The sequence below is a fragment of the Sitophilus oryzae genome, unplaced genomic scaffold (genome assembly GCF_002938485.1).
Source record: "Sitophilus oryzae breed Bouriz unplaced genomic scaffold, Soryzae_2.0 scaffold_1179_pilon_pilon, whole genome shotgun sequence".
In the NCBI taxonomy this organism is placed as follows: Eukaryota; Metazoa; Arthropoda; class Insecta; order Coleoptera; family Curculionidae; genus Sitophilus; species Sitophilus oryzae.
The window spans coordinates 407,307-423,133 of record NW_022145814.1 but is presented as its reverse complement, the minus strand read 5'-3'; the positions used below and the strand labels follow the sequence as shown (position 1 = coordinate 423,133).

Genomic DNA, 15,827 nt, shown 5'->3' with positions numbered 1-15,827 from the left:
AACGTACTTCCAACATTACTTGTTGCTCCTTTTTCATATCCTCGAAGTTTTTGTGAAGTCGAATTTCCTGATTTTCTAAAATTTTCTGAAGCCGGTCCTGTTCTTCTTGCTTTTCTCTCTGACGTCGCTCCTCCAAACGAATTTCCAAATTATCCAACATTTTCTCAAGCCGGTCCTGTTCTTCTTGTTTATCTTGTTGTCGTTGAATTTTTAAATCTTCGAAAATGTTCTCAAGCCGGTCCTGTTCTTGTTGACGTCGTAATTTTTCCTCTTCCTTTTCTCTTTCTATTCGGGCTCGCTCTTCTTCTCGTTCTTTACGGAGTCTTTCTTGATCTTCTGCTTTTTCTTTTCGCAGCCTCTCTTGTTCTTCTGCCTTTTCTCTTCTCATATTCTCCATAAAATCGCCCAATAATTTGCTTACTTCCTCCATTTTCTTCGCTTGTTCCCTTGTACCAACCATAAAAATACTCTAATTCGGTCTAAAAATCTTCCAATCCACTTAATTTCTTCTTAAAATCCTCTTGAATCGCACTTCCGACACCAATTGTTACGGATTCCGTGGGTCCATTATTTAAACTCACGATAAAATACTTAACGAATTTATTTGTTTCACTCTGTACACACAACTTATACTATTTACAACACAACTTATGCAACTACTATTACTCTAACGGTATTTCGCGGTATTATCAAACTTCAGACTACTGGTCCAACTGTCAAAGCGCGGGCCTTATATACCCCCTGGCGATGGTTTCTGGAATTTTCTAAAGAATTCTGTAATTTTCTTTTACTTTCTATCGAATTCGCCAGGTTCCTCAATGCACGTTGCGGTTATGCAACCAGTAATACACCTTGACCTTAACAGTATTTTAAGTTATTTATTATAGTTAAATAAAGCATGACGATATGCTAAAGCCTTTTTTTTACTTTCTGATAATTTATAATAAAACTAAGTGATTATTACCAGTTTTAATAAAAGTTTAAAAAATTGTCTTAGATACTTTTACTATATATGAATTTACAATTACTGAGTGTTAAAATTAAAATATCTATCTTATTTATTATTTTATAAATAAAATAGATTTTTTTAAAATAAAATATACAGGGTGTCACAAGATTACAAAGTAATTAAAAAATAACTGCTAAAGAGTTTTTGTAAGTATTTCACCTGATATCATAATTTTATGTATTTGGCAATAGTTTACAGTACGGTTTTTGTGTGTCATGTACGAATAATATCATAGTTTTATTATCTTGTATTTATTTATTTATTAATAAATTAAGTTGTTAATAAATAAATAAATTTAACCATATGGTTGCCATATATTAGACCATTTACTACGTTCTTAGATTTTAAGTCCCAAATATCGCTCATGAGATTTTTTCCCGCTAGAATAACCATCCGCCGCACTGTGGAGCGCTGGTCCCTGCGTGACGTAAGCATCCACGGGGACTATGATAGCGGCGATTTGACGGGATCGAACCTTAGGATCGAACAGTCCTTTAGAATAAATACGGTCCTTGGAGATAATGCACATAATTTTTGACAGGTAAATGACATAAATGCATTTTTACAGGTAAATTGGACTTGTGTCTAGCCCTAGCAGGCAACTATTAACCCCGACCAATCACGTCAGAGTTTTTGACAAAAACCAATGAATTAACACACTCCAAATAACCACGCTAACCAACCTGATTGGTCAAGCTTAATAGTTGCTTGCTAGGGCTAGACACTTCTTAAATTGGCGGGGTTTATAACCATAAAGTGAATTTGTAAAAATTGTAGCACCTATGGTTTATGATGTTTTAGGCACCCTCTTCTCACTGTGCTATCAGGCTTTTTGAAACAGACTATAGATTCTCAAGTAACTCTGAGACTTCAGAAAAAAATTATTGTCTTAAAATAAACACATACTGTGAGCAGTTACTTTAATATATATACATACTATATATTTAAAAAACTGATTGTAACAATAATTGGCTAAATATCCTCCGAAGAAAATATTTCAAATAAAGTATTATTTTAAATATTTGACAACTGAAATAAATATGTTCCATAGAATAACAAAAATCAGAATTAATCCCAAGTAATCAAAATAAAAATAGTAGAAAATATATTTTCAGCAATTGGCAAAACTGTAGATCTTTTGAGTCGTTTGGTCTTTTGTGGTTCATCTAAAAATATATGAATTGATAATTCATTTACATCCAAAATTATGTACATGTTTACTTTGTAGATTAGCATTAGGGTAAGAATTCCAACCAATTTCTCCATATGCATCCAATCCAAGAAGTGGAATTTGTGGAAATATTTCTTCGAACGAATCAAGTTCAGTTTCCTGGTATTTTGCTGAACAACATATTCGAAAACCTAAGCTATGATTTTTTAGAATTATATTACTTCTGAACTAAAATTTATTCTTCGTTAAAATGATCTAGTACAACCTTTAATATTATAGGTACTTACTTCCTCTAATTCTGCATTAAATTCTTCTTTTGATAAATCATTACCTCTAATTACACATGAATAAGCATTAAAATTATGAATGTCAGCCGTTGTATCTTTCAAAAATAAAATACATACAACATCTTTTGCAGTATATATTTTTTTATCAGGATTTATTTGTTGAAATGTCTTTGTTCCTCTAATAACACCACCTCCTAAAGCAACTGTACGGGGTTTATTTCTATAATAAAAATAATTAAATAACACACAATTGTTATAGAACTTAGATTAAAACACTCACTTTGGTATTATGTACTCCAAAAAAGTATATAAACTCTCAAGTAATTGTGTCTTACAAAATAATAATGCACATTTAACTTGTTCATTTTTCTTTATATATTTTTGAACTGCATCTTCAACCTCCCTTTTCTTACTTGGATTACAATGGAACATAACAGTTCTAACAGATGGAATTTTTGGAATAAAAATACCATCAAATATTGATCCATGATGCTATAATATTATTTTCCAATGTGACATATAAAAAATTATTGAAAGCTTTATAGGTATACAAATATACATACTTGAATATCTTTTACACTTCGGTCATTATTAAAATGGGAAACAACCCTAGGCACTGACAGTAAACAATAGTCTACTGACTTAGGTACAAGTTCTTCTTCCAAATACTCTGGCACTAAAATTAACGATAATTATATATTTTCCTTCCCCAAAATTATTAAATATATTTATACCTGATTTTCGAGTTAATTCAACAATGTTATTATGCAAACAAATGTATTTATTTAATTTTATTCTATAGTTATCATACAGAATAATTCCCAATCCAACATTATTATAATTTAAATTACTACTATGTGCGATAATATTTCCCTTACGTCCTTTTGATCCAACTTTATAACATGTGAACCAACTGGGAGCTGTTCTCTTTAACAATATTTCTTCGGCTTTTTCGCGCCACGTAGAACACACGTCCCTGCATGCTCTTAAATCACTAAAAGGTAGGTACTTGAATATAATATCCAACAAAGGGTAAACTGACGATAAAGCTTCGCCAAAGCAAAAATTTTCCGTACGAGATATATTCACTTCTGATACGCGTTCCTTGATGCTTTTTATACAAAATGTTCCAATATGGGCAGTCTAAAAATAATTAACTTTTATTTTGTGTTTCTTGTTATATATAAATAACTTATTTGACCATTTCTTAAATAACATTTAGATTTGTTGTGGCTGTAAACAAAAACATCATTATTCTGACTTCTGACTTCTGACATTTGTCATATCTGACTTAAAAAGGAGATTTATCGACTTGACTTTGAAATTTCTGTCCCCACTTTTAAGCAGCTTCCTCGGTTTGACAGCAGAGGCACTGCGATCGACTGGGATACTACATTTTCATTGTTAGTATACGATTTAATTGTGTTTTTAATAAAATTTATAGTTAATTTACTGAATTTTTAGCAGTACAACAATGAGTCGTGGTAGAAATTGCTTTGTACCTGGCTGTACAAGTGGGAATCCCAATAAAAACAAGGCAAATAAAGAACGGGGTGAAAGAAACCCAAGCCTTTTCAAAGCTCCTAATGTAAGTAGTATGACTATTTATTTATAAAAATTATGGATAGATGTTAAGAAAAACATTAAAATTATATACTGTCAGTGTACAGATTAAATTATAAACCAAATTAATAGGAAATATAGCCTAAAATCAACATGTGTATAACATAACCTAGGAGGCCTTGTTATAAAATTAAAATAATTTAATACTTACTAGGTGCTAAAATTACCTGTTGACATGTACCTATATTAACCACAGTTTGAACAGTGCTATTGAAAGTGAATATTAAATATTTATACTTCAAGATCGTATTCTCAAAATAACAGCTTTAATAGTGAAAAATGTTTTTTTTTTATTTTATTTAACAATTATATATCTTTTATTAGGATCCTAGCTTGCTACAGCAGTGGCAAAAGGCGATACCCAGATCAGACAAGACACTTAGCAGCAAAGATGCTGTTTGTGAACTACATTTTCTAGATGAAGATATTTTGACTCATTATGAGATCAAATTAACTGACGGAACTATCAGTAGAATTGAGCGGGGTAGACCATTATTAAAGGAGGGTTCAATTCCAAGAATTTTTCCTAACCTGCCTTCATATTTCTCTAGTAATAAAAGAAAGAGGAAACCACCATGTGTAAGGAGTGAAGCAACTGAAAAAGTTTCTAATTCAAAAAAAGTAAAAGGTCTGCCTATTAATCATGTTGAAAATCAAACTTCAGAACCTAACTTTGAGAATGAGAATGAAATTCTTCGTGATATTACTAATGTGCCAGTTGATGTTACAGACAGTAGAGTTACTATGTTCACAAATTTGAAAAATAGTTTGGCTGCAGTTGGCACACCAAACAAGCGATGGGCAGGTACATTTATTTCAGGTTCAAATGAAATAGTCTTTGCTGAGTGGGATGATACTTACTTGCCAAAAAAAACCTGTTCCTGTTTTATTTTTTGGCATAGTACATATAGATATTTAATATCTAAGTGCTAAATTGTATATTAAATTTATATATTGTATATTTTATTTATTAAATTTAGTGGAATTAGTTAATAGAAACAAAAGTTGTAATGTATTAATATTGCTAAATAAATATTTATATGATGAAATAAGTCAGCGTATATACATATTCACAACTCTGTATTTTTGTGCTTTTGAAATAAACTGAGTACATTATTTATTCATTAATATTTTATTTACAAACCTACCTTATATTAATAAAGTGAATATCAATAGAAAAACCTTTACAATTATTAGGTGACATTGAATATAATATATCTTGAATTTAATTGTCTACGAAACAGTGACAATTTGCAAAACTTTGCTAATGACATTAAAACTTACAATTCAACGCTAGAAAAAACGCTATTGAACACAGGAAACGTTTCAGCTCAATATACCTACTCTCTAGTTTCAGCTATAAAAAGTTATGGAATAGATAACACCGATCAAAGGGTGCAATGGTAACGTTCGTCTTCAGTTTCCATTTATGATTAAGTTATTCCTGATAAAATACTCTTAATTTTCGTTATTCAATCTGTCAATCGCCATAAAACCACTACTAGTTCGAAAGATTTTAATGTTTATTAAAATGGTATCACACTAAACTGCATGTAAACATGTCAATTTCAAATGTTTTAATGAAAAACTATGAACCTTTAAACTGCATCAACAAAACTATTAATAAAACACTAACACAATCACACCATAAACTATTTCATTCGCATTTCTCATCAAGAAACAATTACTGTTTACATCAAATCAAAGGTTGAACTGGTGATAAATTTGTTGCTGGAACTTCTATCTTTTTTGTACAACAGTTCTAGGGAAGATTTATTTTAGCAGCTTATATGTTTCTTCGGTCGTGTATGCACTAAAAAGAACCACATAATAAAACATTTTTATAATATCAACTTAGGAAAAGGATATATTAAACCGGCATCTAATATAACCTAACTAACTTTTCAAACTCAAATTTAAGGTTTTGTATTCACAATTTTAGCCACGCACATTGCTCAATTAGAAAAACCACGTTTCTAAAAGCTAACTCTGGTAAAAATATGCCCAAATATTAACTTGGCTCTATAATTTATAACAAAATAGTTATTCTTGCCATAAGAAGCTGTGTATTTCTAGTATCCCAATCATCACAAGCGCCCCTAACGGCGATTTTCGAACTTCATTTAGATCTCAAAAACTGGGCCCATAATTTTTGCGTTCGATTCGCCTCCTCCTTTTAGACTCCATACCTGGAAGATGTCTGCCATCTTGCCGTCGACAAAAATTTGGATGCGCACTCGTCGAAGCTCATTCTCCCACTTCCATATCTCTGAGCTATATACTCTGTTTTTTTTCTCAGGTAAGATTTCGACAGACGATGACAGAAGAAAAGCAGATGACGTCCCATACCAATCTATTTATTTTACTAAAAAAAGTTTCTAATAATTTTTAAGTTATCTATGGATGGGTTTAAATATAAATCCGTCACACGTCGTGTCTTGTTGTTTTTAACCAGTTTTATTGGTTTATTTACTTAGATCGTATTTCAATTTTATTGGTTTGACAGCGGAACGATGAACGACAAACGGACACCGATGCGTATGAACTGCCTTTAGATTTTGTCATTTTTGACGCTTGTCAAAGTCTTGCCAAATTATAGGTTATAATTTTGTGTCAACTTTTGTTAAATACCCTGCGTTTGGAAGATAATGCATTTTGATTCGTATTATTACGTGTTTTTGTGTCTTAATTTTGAAGTCAAGTGGAGGGAAAATCGAGTGAAAATTAACTGTAGACCCAGAGCACAGTTTATGGTTAATACTCGCTGCCCAGGCAGAAAGTCTTACTCACCAATGAAGTTACCCATCGATAAAGTTTGTATACCATTTCGTCGTAGATAGAATTATCTCTGTATATGGTAGAAGGATCAAACTAAACACATACTAAAAACTGGGTAGCTGTAAAAATATCTGACATCACACGATAGGTAAATAATGGATTTTAGTACTGCAGAAAAACAATGTCAAAGGTACTGGTTTAAAAATTAAAATTAAGGTAATTAATCAGCCTTTAAGGTATAAAATTTGGTAGGTGTTATTATTAATAAAATAGTTTGTTTTATTTACCTATGTTGTTTATTTATTCCTGTGGAATATTACAAATTTGTATTGTACATAAGTTATATTGATAAATATAATCATAAATGAGTAGTTTCATAAAGCTTAGTAATAATAGTTCTTTTATATTTTTTGGTACAGTGTCTTGTTCTTGTTTGTTTGTTAACACACCGTTTTATTAAACAAAATAACTCGATTACATTTTTCAGTTTTATACACTTTTCACAATATTTTGGAAGTAATCACTTGTCATCTTGTCAATCAAATTTTAAATATATCGCTATGCGTTCCAGTTGTACCAACTTATTTCTTTGTAAAATAAAATAAACTACTTTGAAATTAAAATGACAGACATATCTATCACTGTCAAGGATCTTCTCGTTGGACAGACTATACTTGTATTATGGAGGGCTTAAAAAAGGAGATTTATCGGCAATGGGCAAATTTGAAATTTCTGTCCCCACTTTTAAGCAGCTTCCTCGGTTTGACAGCAGAGGCACTGCGATCGACTGGGATACTACATTTTCATTGTTAGTATACGATTTAGTATGTTTTTTAATAAAATTTATAGTTAATTTACTGAATTTTTAGCAGTACAACAATGAGTCGTGGTAGAAATTGCTTTGTACCTGGCTGTACAAGTAGGGAATCCCAATAAAAACAAGGCAAATAAAGAACAGGGTGAAAGAAACCCAAGCTTTTCAAAGCTCTAATGTAAGTAGTGACTATTTATTTATAAAAATTATGGATAGATGTTAAGAAAAACATTAAAATTATATACTGTCAGTGTACAGATTAAATTATAAACCAAATTAATAGGAAATATAGCCTAAAATCAACATGTGTATAACATAACCTAGGAGGCCTTGTTATAAAATTAAAATAATTTAATACTTACTAGGTGCTAAAATTACCTAAATTAAATTTATATATTGTATATTTTATTTATTAAATTTAGTGGAATTAGTTAATAGAAACAAAAGTTGTAATGTATTAATATTGCTAAATAAATATTTATATGATGAAATAAGTCAGCGTATATACATATTCACAACTCTGTATTTTGTGCTGAAATAAACTGAGTATTTATTCATTAATATTTTATTTACAAACCTACCTTATATTAATAAAGTGAATATCAATAGAAAAACCTTTACAATTATTAGGTGACATTGAATATAATATATCGATTCATTTGTCTGAAACAGTGACAATTTGCAAAGCTTTGCTAATGACATTAAAACTTACAATTCAACGCTAGAAAAAACGCTGGCTGAACACAGGAAACGTTTCAGCTCAATATACCTACTCTCTAGTTTCAGCTATAAAAGTTATGGAATAGATAACACCGATCAAAGGGGTGCAATGGTAACGTTAGTCTTCAGTTTCCATTTATGATTAAGTTATTCCTGATAAATACTCTTAATTTTCGTTATTCAATCTGTCAATCGCCATAAAACCACTACTGGTTAGAAAGACATGTTTATTAAAATGGTATCACACAAACTGCATGTAAACATGTCAATTTCAAATGTTTTAATGAAAACTATGAACCTTTAACTGCATCAACAAAACTATTAATAAAACACTAACACAATCACACCATAAACTATTTCATTCGCATTTCTCATCCAAGAAACAATTACTGTTTACATCAAATCAAAGGTTGAACTGGTGATAAATTTGTTGCTGGAACTTCTATCTTTTTTTTGTACAACAGTTCTAGGGAAGATTTATTTTAGCAGCTTATATGTTTCTTCGGTCGTGTATGCACTAAAAGAACCACATAATAAAACATTTTTATAATATCAACTTAGGAAAAGGATATATTAAACAGGCATCTAATATAACCTAACTAACTTTTCAAACTCAAATTTAAGGTTTTGTATTCACAATTTAGCCACGCACATTTGCTCAATTAAACCACGATTTCTAAAGCTAACTCTGGTAAAAATATGCTTAAAATATTAACTTGGCTCTATAATTTATAACAAAATAGTTATTCTTGCCATAAGAAGCTGTGTATTTCTAGTATCCCAATCATCACAAGCGCCCCTAACGGCGATTTTCGAACTTCATTTAGATCTCAAAAACTGGGCCCATAATTTTTGCGTTCGATTCGCCTCCTCCTTTTAGACTCCATAACTTGTATTCATTTAAAACTTCCCAATATGGCGGACTTCAGTATGGGAGGCTTAAAAAACGAAAATCTCTAGACTGGAATCGACTGTAGTTCAAATCGTTCAAATTGATAATCTGTGGTAAATCCAATTGAACTCTGAAGCACTCTGGCTGACAGCTGACAGACATTGACGTTTACAGTTCCTTTTCTAAATATTTTCATTATTTTGAGATTTTATTCACAATTTCTACTTGATTTTGTTCTTTGTGCAGCCTGCAGTACTAATTATATAGTTAAGTTATAAATAATCTTTTCACCGATCAAGAACGAAGATAGGCTGGAAGATATTCAAAATGCGTAAACGCTTAAAAACGTATTGAAATGACTCGTCCACAAATTCGTGAAAATAAATTAGTCAGATGTTTGTAAAGGTCTCTAATTATTTTGAGAAATTTCCTCGTATCCAGTAATTTTCAGGTTTGTAATATGTATATGATAATAAATAGATTAAAACTTATATTTCAGGAAGCAGCCTTGGACATTACAGTTGTTTATAAATCAATTTTAAAATATAAAGAAGCTTTAAACAGGTTTAAAAGTTGAGTTAGTAGAAGACTTGAAAATAAGGTAATGTTAGTGATAATGGGACCAAAGATCAAATAACACTTGAAATATATAATATGTACAATAATTGTAAGTAGTTTTTATGAATCTGTTTGATATCTATTGCATTAATTTTTATATATTTCTTGAAATATATATTTTTTACTTTACAGGATAAAGAATAATAAAAATGGAATTCTCACTAAAAGCACTTAAGGTTTTGTAATAGATGTAGTTAGAATATCAAACACCAAACCAAATCCAAAATTATGTTTTATTTTACTGGTATTCTCGCATTCAGAAGGAAAGTAATTTCATAAATAAGCAGGACATTGTATAGTACACCCTATATTAATAATTCTTTTTATCCTACTTGTTAGTTCACACATTACCCCACTAGGTAAAATTTAGTACTGATTCCAAACCTATAGTTGTGGTTGTGACATATTCTGATGTGTTTCTGGCAATTTAAAATAAGTTAATATTTAAACAAACATTTCTGGCTTTCTTGACAGTGTCATAACATATTTAATAAAGGTATGTGGATAATGTTCTGATTATTACAGTTTGCATGGCTGTTTTTATGTTGTTATTTTTAATAAAGTATATTTAATGAGTTTATGAGTATGTCTTTTTTCCCTCAGAGGATTGTGTTCTAAACTTTATATATAAATTTTCATAAATTATACAAAATTTATTACCTTATAACTTTTGCTAAAGACTTTGTAGTTGAAACAGTTTAACAGTATATAAAGAACTATTTAAATAAGATGTTTGAAAATATATAGCTGTTTTTGCACACATCAATTCAATTTGTGATGCTGTACTGAAATAAAAACAAATTAAGAGAAATGAGGTAATCTATAAACTATAACATGAAACAGATCATCCTATTTCCAAGTCTTCTATTAATTTCACTTATTAAACAGCTATAATTATTCAATAATCTTGATAATTCTAGGAACTCTCATATCGTCAAAACATGAAACAAAATTCACTTCCCTATAGTTCTTACGTCCCTTTAACTGAAATATAAGAAACAGGGGAGTTAATATTCTCACTGAAAGTTTATAAATACCTTTAAGTAAAATCTCTTCGAATCTGCTGTAAAATACATTTATTCTTATTAAATAATTTCAATAATCTATGTTTTATTTATGACAACCACCTAATAACTAACTTTAACGTCAACTTGACAATCCTGAAAAATGTTATTGTTAACCAAAGACTAAATCAATTTCTTAATTCACTAACGCCAACTTATTTTTCATTAAAAAAAAATTACCAATTTTCCTAACTAGGTCGGCCATATTGAGGAACTTTTAAAAGAATTGTAGGTAATGGTGTGGATCCGGTGGCTGACCTTGAAAGGGATTTTTGCTGCATATAGTCACAGCTACTACGCATGCGCACATCGTCGATGTTGCCAGATTGCAGGTTATTTCGAATTATTTTCAGCAGAAAACAAAAATTTTTTTTTCATTGTTCATGTAAAATAATAATACAAATCTATGATTAATTTTATCATTTCAGATTTACCATGATTTCAAAAAGTAAAGCAAGAACGATAATGGACATTTTGAAGTGGGTATTATGATTGTAATCTGAGTTGTAAGTAATACAAGGGTAATATATAATACAATTTATATATTTACATTAAATTAAAGTATCATTTACGGATTTTTTCTTATTGGTTTAAACCTATTAGGGTGTACCAAGCCAAGTTGTTAAATTTCTAGTTATGTACATCAGGCAACAATAACTTTGATTATATGTATTGAAGTACCTATACCACAACTATACTACCATAGTCTTATAGCACAATACATGTCAATGAGATAAGTGGCATTTTACCTAGTTTGATTATGTTTGTCTATTCTTAAAAATATCAAGTTAGGGAATTAATAGTAGTAGTTGTCTCCTGGTAGTAGTATTAATAATTGTAAGCATATTGTTTATTGAAGAATGCTGATATGATTAAAATAAGCTTTACATGTTTTTATCTTTGCTCTTTAGAACGTAGATGGTTTATGTCGTGAATACATAACAGTATTTAATATCCTGCAGTTCGATATTATTTTCTTACTTTACCATTTCTTGTTTCCTGTAATGTCAAAATAAAATCTTGACAATATGGTGAAGGTTGAGTTTTGAGCATATTATTTTTATAATATTTTTATGATATTTTTATGTCTTAGCTACCCTTATACTACATATACCGTATGATCGAATAAAAACGGCGTCAGCGATGGCTATGAAATGAAGATCGCTGCCATTTTTGTATGTATTTTATTTGTATGTAAAATTACTATATGGAGGAATGTTATCAATGTCGTCATTTCAGGCAACTAAGCACCGTTTTTTCCTCATCCACCACGGTATTTTCATCGTCGTAAATTAAACTGAAATAAAACTCTAAATTAGCATCGTTTTAAAGTGCTTTATTAAAATTCAAAAATTTAAAGGGTGTGTCAAAGTTTCTTCTTTTTTTTGAAAATTTTTAAATGCTCTAGTTCCATATCATGTTTATAATCAGCAGCGACCAATTACCTTATTTAATCTTGCTTAGACATGCATTAATATTTCTGCTACCTAAAGATTTCTATTCTTAATCGAATTTATGTGATGTTCTTAGCATATCTAAAATATAAAAATATACATTGTATAAACTATATTTTCCTAATAGAAGGATAAACAAAGGATAAGGATACAACTAAAAATTTATTTTCCACAAAACAAAGCATAATATGTAGTATTGACATAAAAATATCATAAAAATATTATAAAAAATAATACGCTCAAAAACGCTTCACCATATTATTAAGATTTTATTTTGAAGTACAGGAAACAAGAAATTACAGTAAAGTAAGAAAATAATATCAAACTGCAGGATATTAAATACTGTTATGTATTCTACGACATAAACCATCTACGTTCTAAAGAGTAAAAGATAAAACATAAAGCTTATTTTAATCCTATCAGCATTCTTCGATAAACAGTATGCCTACAATTACTAATACCGTATGATCGAAAAAAAACGGAGTCCAGTTGGCTTGGAAATGAACATCGATGACATTTTCCATATAATTTTACATATAAAATGACAGCGATCTTCATTTCATAGCCAACTAGACTCCGTTTTTTTTCGATCATACGGTACTACTACTACTATTAATTCACTAACTTGATATTTTTAATAAATTATGATACAAACATTATAATCTAGGTAAAATAGTAGGTATAATAGATAAACTAGGTAAAATGTTACCTCTATCTCATTGATATGTATTATGCTATTCTTCATGTCCCATAATATGCTATAGTACGTTGGGTCAACTGTTGTAAGTAAGTGCAACAATGCAAACAATGTTTTCGCATCATACAAATCCCTGATTCGTGTTACCCAGGCATGAGCGCGGTCTCACTTATTCCATGTCCTCTATGTCTTCAATCTTATCCTGGAATATCAATCACGGGATGGAATACTGCTCACCCCTTAAGACTCATAGATTAAAGCATATTGGGTAAGAATAGGTACCCTGTTACCTCTTTACTAAGTTTTATCATTGTAATTTATGTCTTTAAAAATTATCAAATTGGTATTTGAAGTATCCTAGGTCTTCGTGATGGTAGTAGGTACTTCCATACATATAATCAAAACTATTGTTGCCTGTAAATAACTAGAAGTTAAACAACATGGATATAATAAATGTCATCATATTGATAATACAAATATAATTCTAAAAGGTTTTTTTTTTAATCAATAAGAAAAAATCCGTATATTACAATTTTTACTTCTAATGCAAATATATAAATAAATGAGATAATATTACTTATAACTCCGATTACAATCATAATACCTTAACTTCAAAGTCTCTATTATCGTTGTTGCTTTAATTTTTGATATCAAGATAAATCTTAAATTATAAAATAAATCATAGAATTTGTATTATTACTTTATTTGAACACTCAAAAAACATATGTTTTCTACTGAAAATAATTCGAAAATAATCTGCGACTTGACAACGTCGACGTTGTGCGCTTGCGTAGTATCTGTGATCAAATGCAGCAAATATGGGCTTCAAGGTCAGCCACCGGATCCACACCATTACCGAATTGTACTTATATTTGTGTTTCGACCTTGAGTATACCATATATACTTGCATATATACCTATATGCAAGTCAACTATGTAGTTAACTATGTAGTCAACTGTAGTCAACCATGAGCCAACCCTAGGACCCTTGTATTTTCTGTCATATTTGTATATTTTTTATTTTTTACGTCTACGATGCGTCTACGGTCTAGGTATTAGAATTTAAAAATTCGATTAGTAATTAGTACCAGTTAGTACGTGATTAGTACTGATTAGCACTGATATTTGTACAACAGGTTGTACTGTAGTTGTAGTATGGTACTGTACAGTGTACACTGTACAGTGCTGTATTTAAAGCCCCGTTCTCAGAACTGCGTCGTGTCGACAGCGACACTGATTGACACTTCAAACGACTGTGGTACTAACGGTTTGGGTTATCAATTAATATGATGTAAACTTATTAGTACACACTTTATTAAAATACTTTAATCAAATACACAGTTTAAAGAAGGCTGAGTAAACTTATTCGTAGTAGTTGTTGAGAATGTGTTGTGAAGGTGTGTGTGTGACATCGTTGACCTTGACAGACGTGTTTTTTTGTTATTACTCTATGGACGTGATATAAATGTAGGTATCACCAAGGATAGAAGTAGAATGTCGCTTTCAACATTGTCTGCAGCCTCCCCCTAAAAACAGGTTGGTAAGAAAATAGTATAGGATATTACAGGCATAATAGCCATTAATACAATAAAAGGGTGATATGACTAAACATTTGTATGTAAATGTAAATGTATGTATTTACTTAAACTAGTGTAATACTAATACCAAAGATTATTCTATAAATAAAAGCGAACTTGTTTTTCGAATGTTATACATTGCTAGTTTTAACGAAGACAGTTCTTTACAGTAAGTGATCATGAAATATTGTCAGATACAGAAGTATCATGCAGGTTTGAGTCTATCTTTAGAAATGTTAACGTTTTTACCATTGATTGCAATGTTGAAATACTTCTCGTAATAGAGAGATATTACACGATAGGTCCATCATAAGGAGGTTAGAGTTTTCCTGCAGAATCTCTTCGTAAAAATACATGAGTACATTTCTCCAATTCGGGTGATATAAAAAGGTTTTGAACTAAATTAAGTTACTATCAGGTACAGGTCTTAGCTGTTCCATTTGTTTTGTAACGGCGGGAATGTCCCTAGAGGTCAGTGTAGGGTTGAAAAAATTCTTCGTGAAAGCAATATGGAAGAACCATGAAAACTAGTTCAGCGGGAAACTTCCACGTCTGAGCGAGAGTAGCACGTAATCCTAACGGTATCGTGGGTAAAACTTCTGTCCATTGTGGAGAGAAGAATGCGCCATTATAGCGGCTTTAAAGTTCGATGCCATCGTTCAATCTTTCCATTACATTTGGGGATTGTATGGTGAAGATCGAACTCGCTATCCATTAATATGCTGAGACTTTGAAATAGAACTTTCGAATTGACGACCTTGGTCGAGTAACAATTTGTAGTGGAGTTCCAAACGGCATATCAACCAGAATAAAAGAGCGGATGCGAATGGTTTAGCGTTATTCGCCAGGGATTGCTTCGGTCCAACAAGAAAATCGGTCAATACAAGCAGGCAAAATGACCATTAGAGAGGAGTAAGGGACCAATAATGTCGATATTTACAATCTGAAATCGTTCTTCGAATTGTTGAAATTGTTGATATGGTGTAAGGAGCCCATGTCTATGTATTTTGGACTGTTGGCATGTTATACGCTGTGTCCATACTTTGATGTCTTTATTCATCGAAGGCCAAACGAAGCGATGAAGATATCAATTTATTAGTAGCTCGTATGCCTGGATGAGAGAG

The 15,827-nt window shown here is 30.7% G+C and overlaps 2 protein-coding genes and 1 long non-coding RNA gene across 5 annotated transcripts; 1 reads left to right on the top strand and 2 right to left on the bottom strand.

The window, feature by feature from the left end:
• Positions 1 to 1,918: 1,918 nt before the first annotated feature.
• Positions 1,919 to 3,751, bottom strand: LOC115891153 (F-box only protein 22-like). Of its 3 annotated transcripts, XM_030911566.1 has the most exons (8): positions 3,669 to 3,748; positions 3,544 to 3,610; positions 3,202 to 3,461; positions 3,031 to 3,143; positions 2,748 to 2,959; positions 2,468 to 2,687; positions 2,231 to 2,408; positions 1,919 to 2,175 (listed from the first exon to the last, which is right to left on the bottom strand). In XM_030911566.1, exons 1-8 carry the CDS (start codon positions 3,742 to 3,744, stop codon positions 2,078 to 2,080), a joined length of 1,224 nt encoding a protein of 407 aa, XP_030767426.1. In that variant the 5' UTR covers positions 3,745 to 3,748; the 3' UTR covers positions 1,919 to 2,077. The 3 variants fall into 3 exon arrangements, with proteins under 3 accessions (XP_030767426.1, XP_030767417.1, XP_030767434.1); XM_030911557.1 differs by having other exon boundaries at positions 3,202 to 3,610; positions 3,669 to 3,751; XM_030911574.1 differs by having other exon boundaries at positions 3,346 to 3,610; positions 3,669 to 3,751.
• Positions 3,752 to 3,790: 39 nt separating this feature from the next.
• Positions 3,791 to 5,083, top strand: LOC115891353. Its single transcript, XM_030911804.1, has 4 exons — positions 3,791 to 3,870; positions 3,932 to 4,055; positions 4,415 to 4,986; positions 5,071 to 5,083. Exons 2-4 carry the CDS (start codon positions 3,942 to 3,944, stop codon positions 5,081 to 5,083), a joined length of 699 nt encoding a protein of 232 aa, XP_030767664.1. The 5' UTR covers positions 3,791 to 3,870; positions 3,932 to 3,941.
• A 468-nt stretch (positions 5,084 to 5,551) lies between these two features.
• Positions 5,552 to 6,273, bottom strand: LOC115891148. The gene is made up of 2 exons (XR_004051768.1): positions 5,992 to 6,273; positions 5,552 to 5,903 (listed from the first exon to the last, which is right to left on the bottom strand). It is a non-coding gene; the product is annotated as an uncharacterized LOC115891148 (long non-coding RNA).
• Between the last annotated feature and the right edge of the window lie 9,554 nt (positions 6,274 to 15,827).

Coding starts and splice junctions, on each gene's coding strand:
- LOC115891153 (XM_030911557.1), bottom strand. Junction 2,688..2,747: donor TTGGAGTACATAATACCAAA/GTGAGTGTTTTA, acceptor TTTTTATTATAG/AAATAAACCCCGTACAGTTG. Junction 2,176..2,230: donor CCCTAATGCTAATCTACAAA/GTAAACATGTAC, acceptor ATATATTTTTAG/ATGAACCACAAAAGACCAAA.
- LOC115891353 (XM_030911804.1), top strand. CDS start 3,942: ATGAGTCGTGGTAGAAATTGCTTTGTACCTGGCTGTACAAGTGGGAAT. Junction 4,056..4,414: donor GCCTTTTCAAAGCTCCTAAT/GTAAGTAGTATG, acceptor ATCTTTTATTAG/GATCCTAGCTTGCTACAGCA.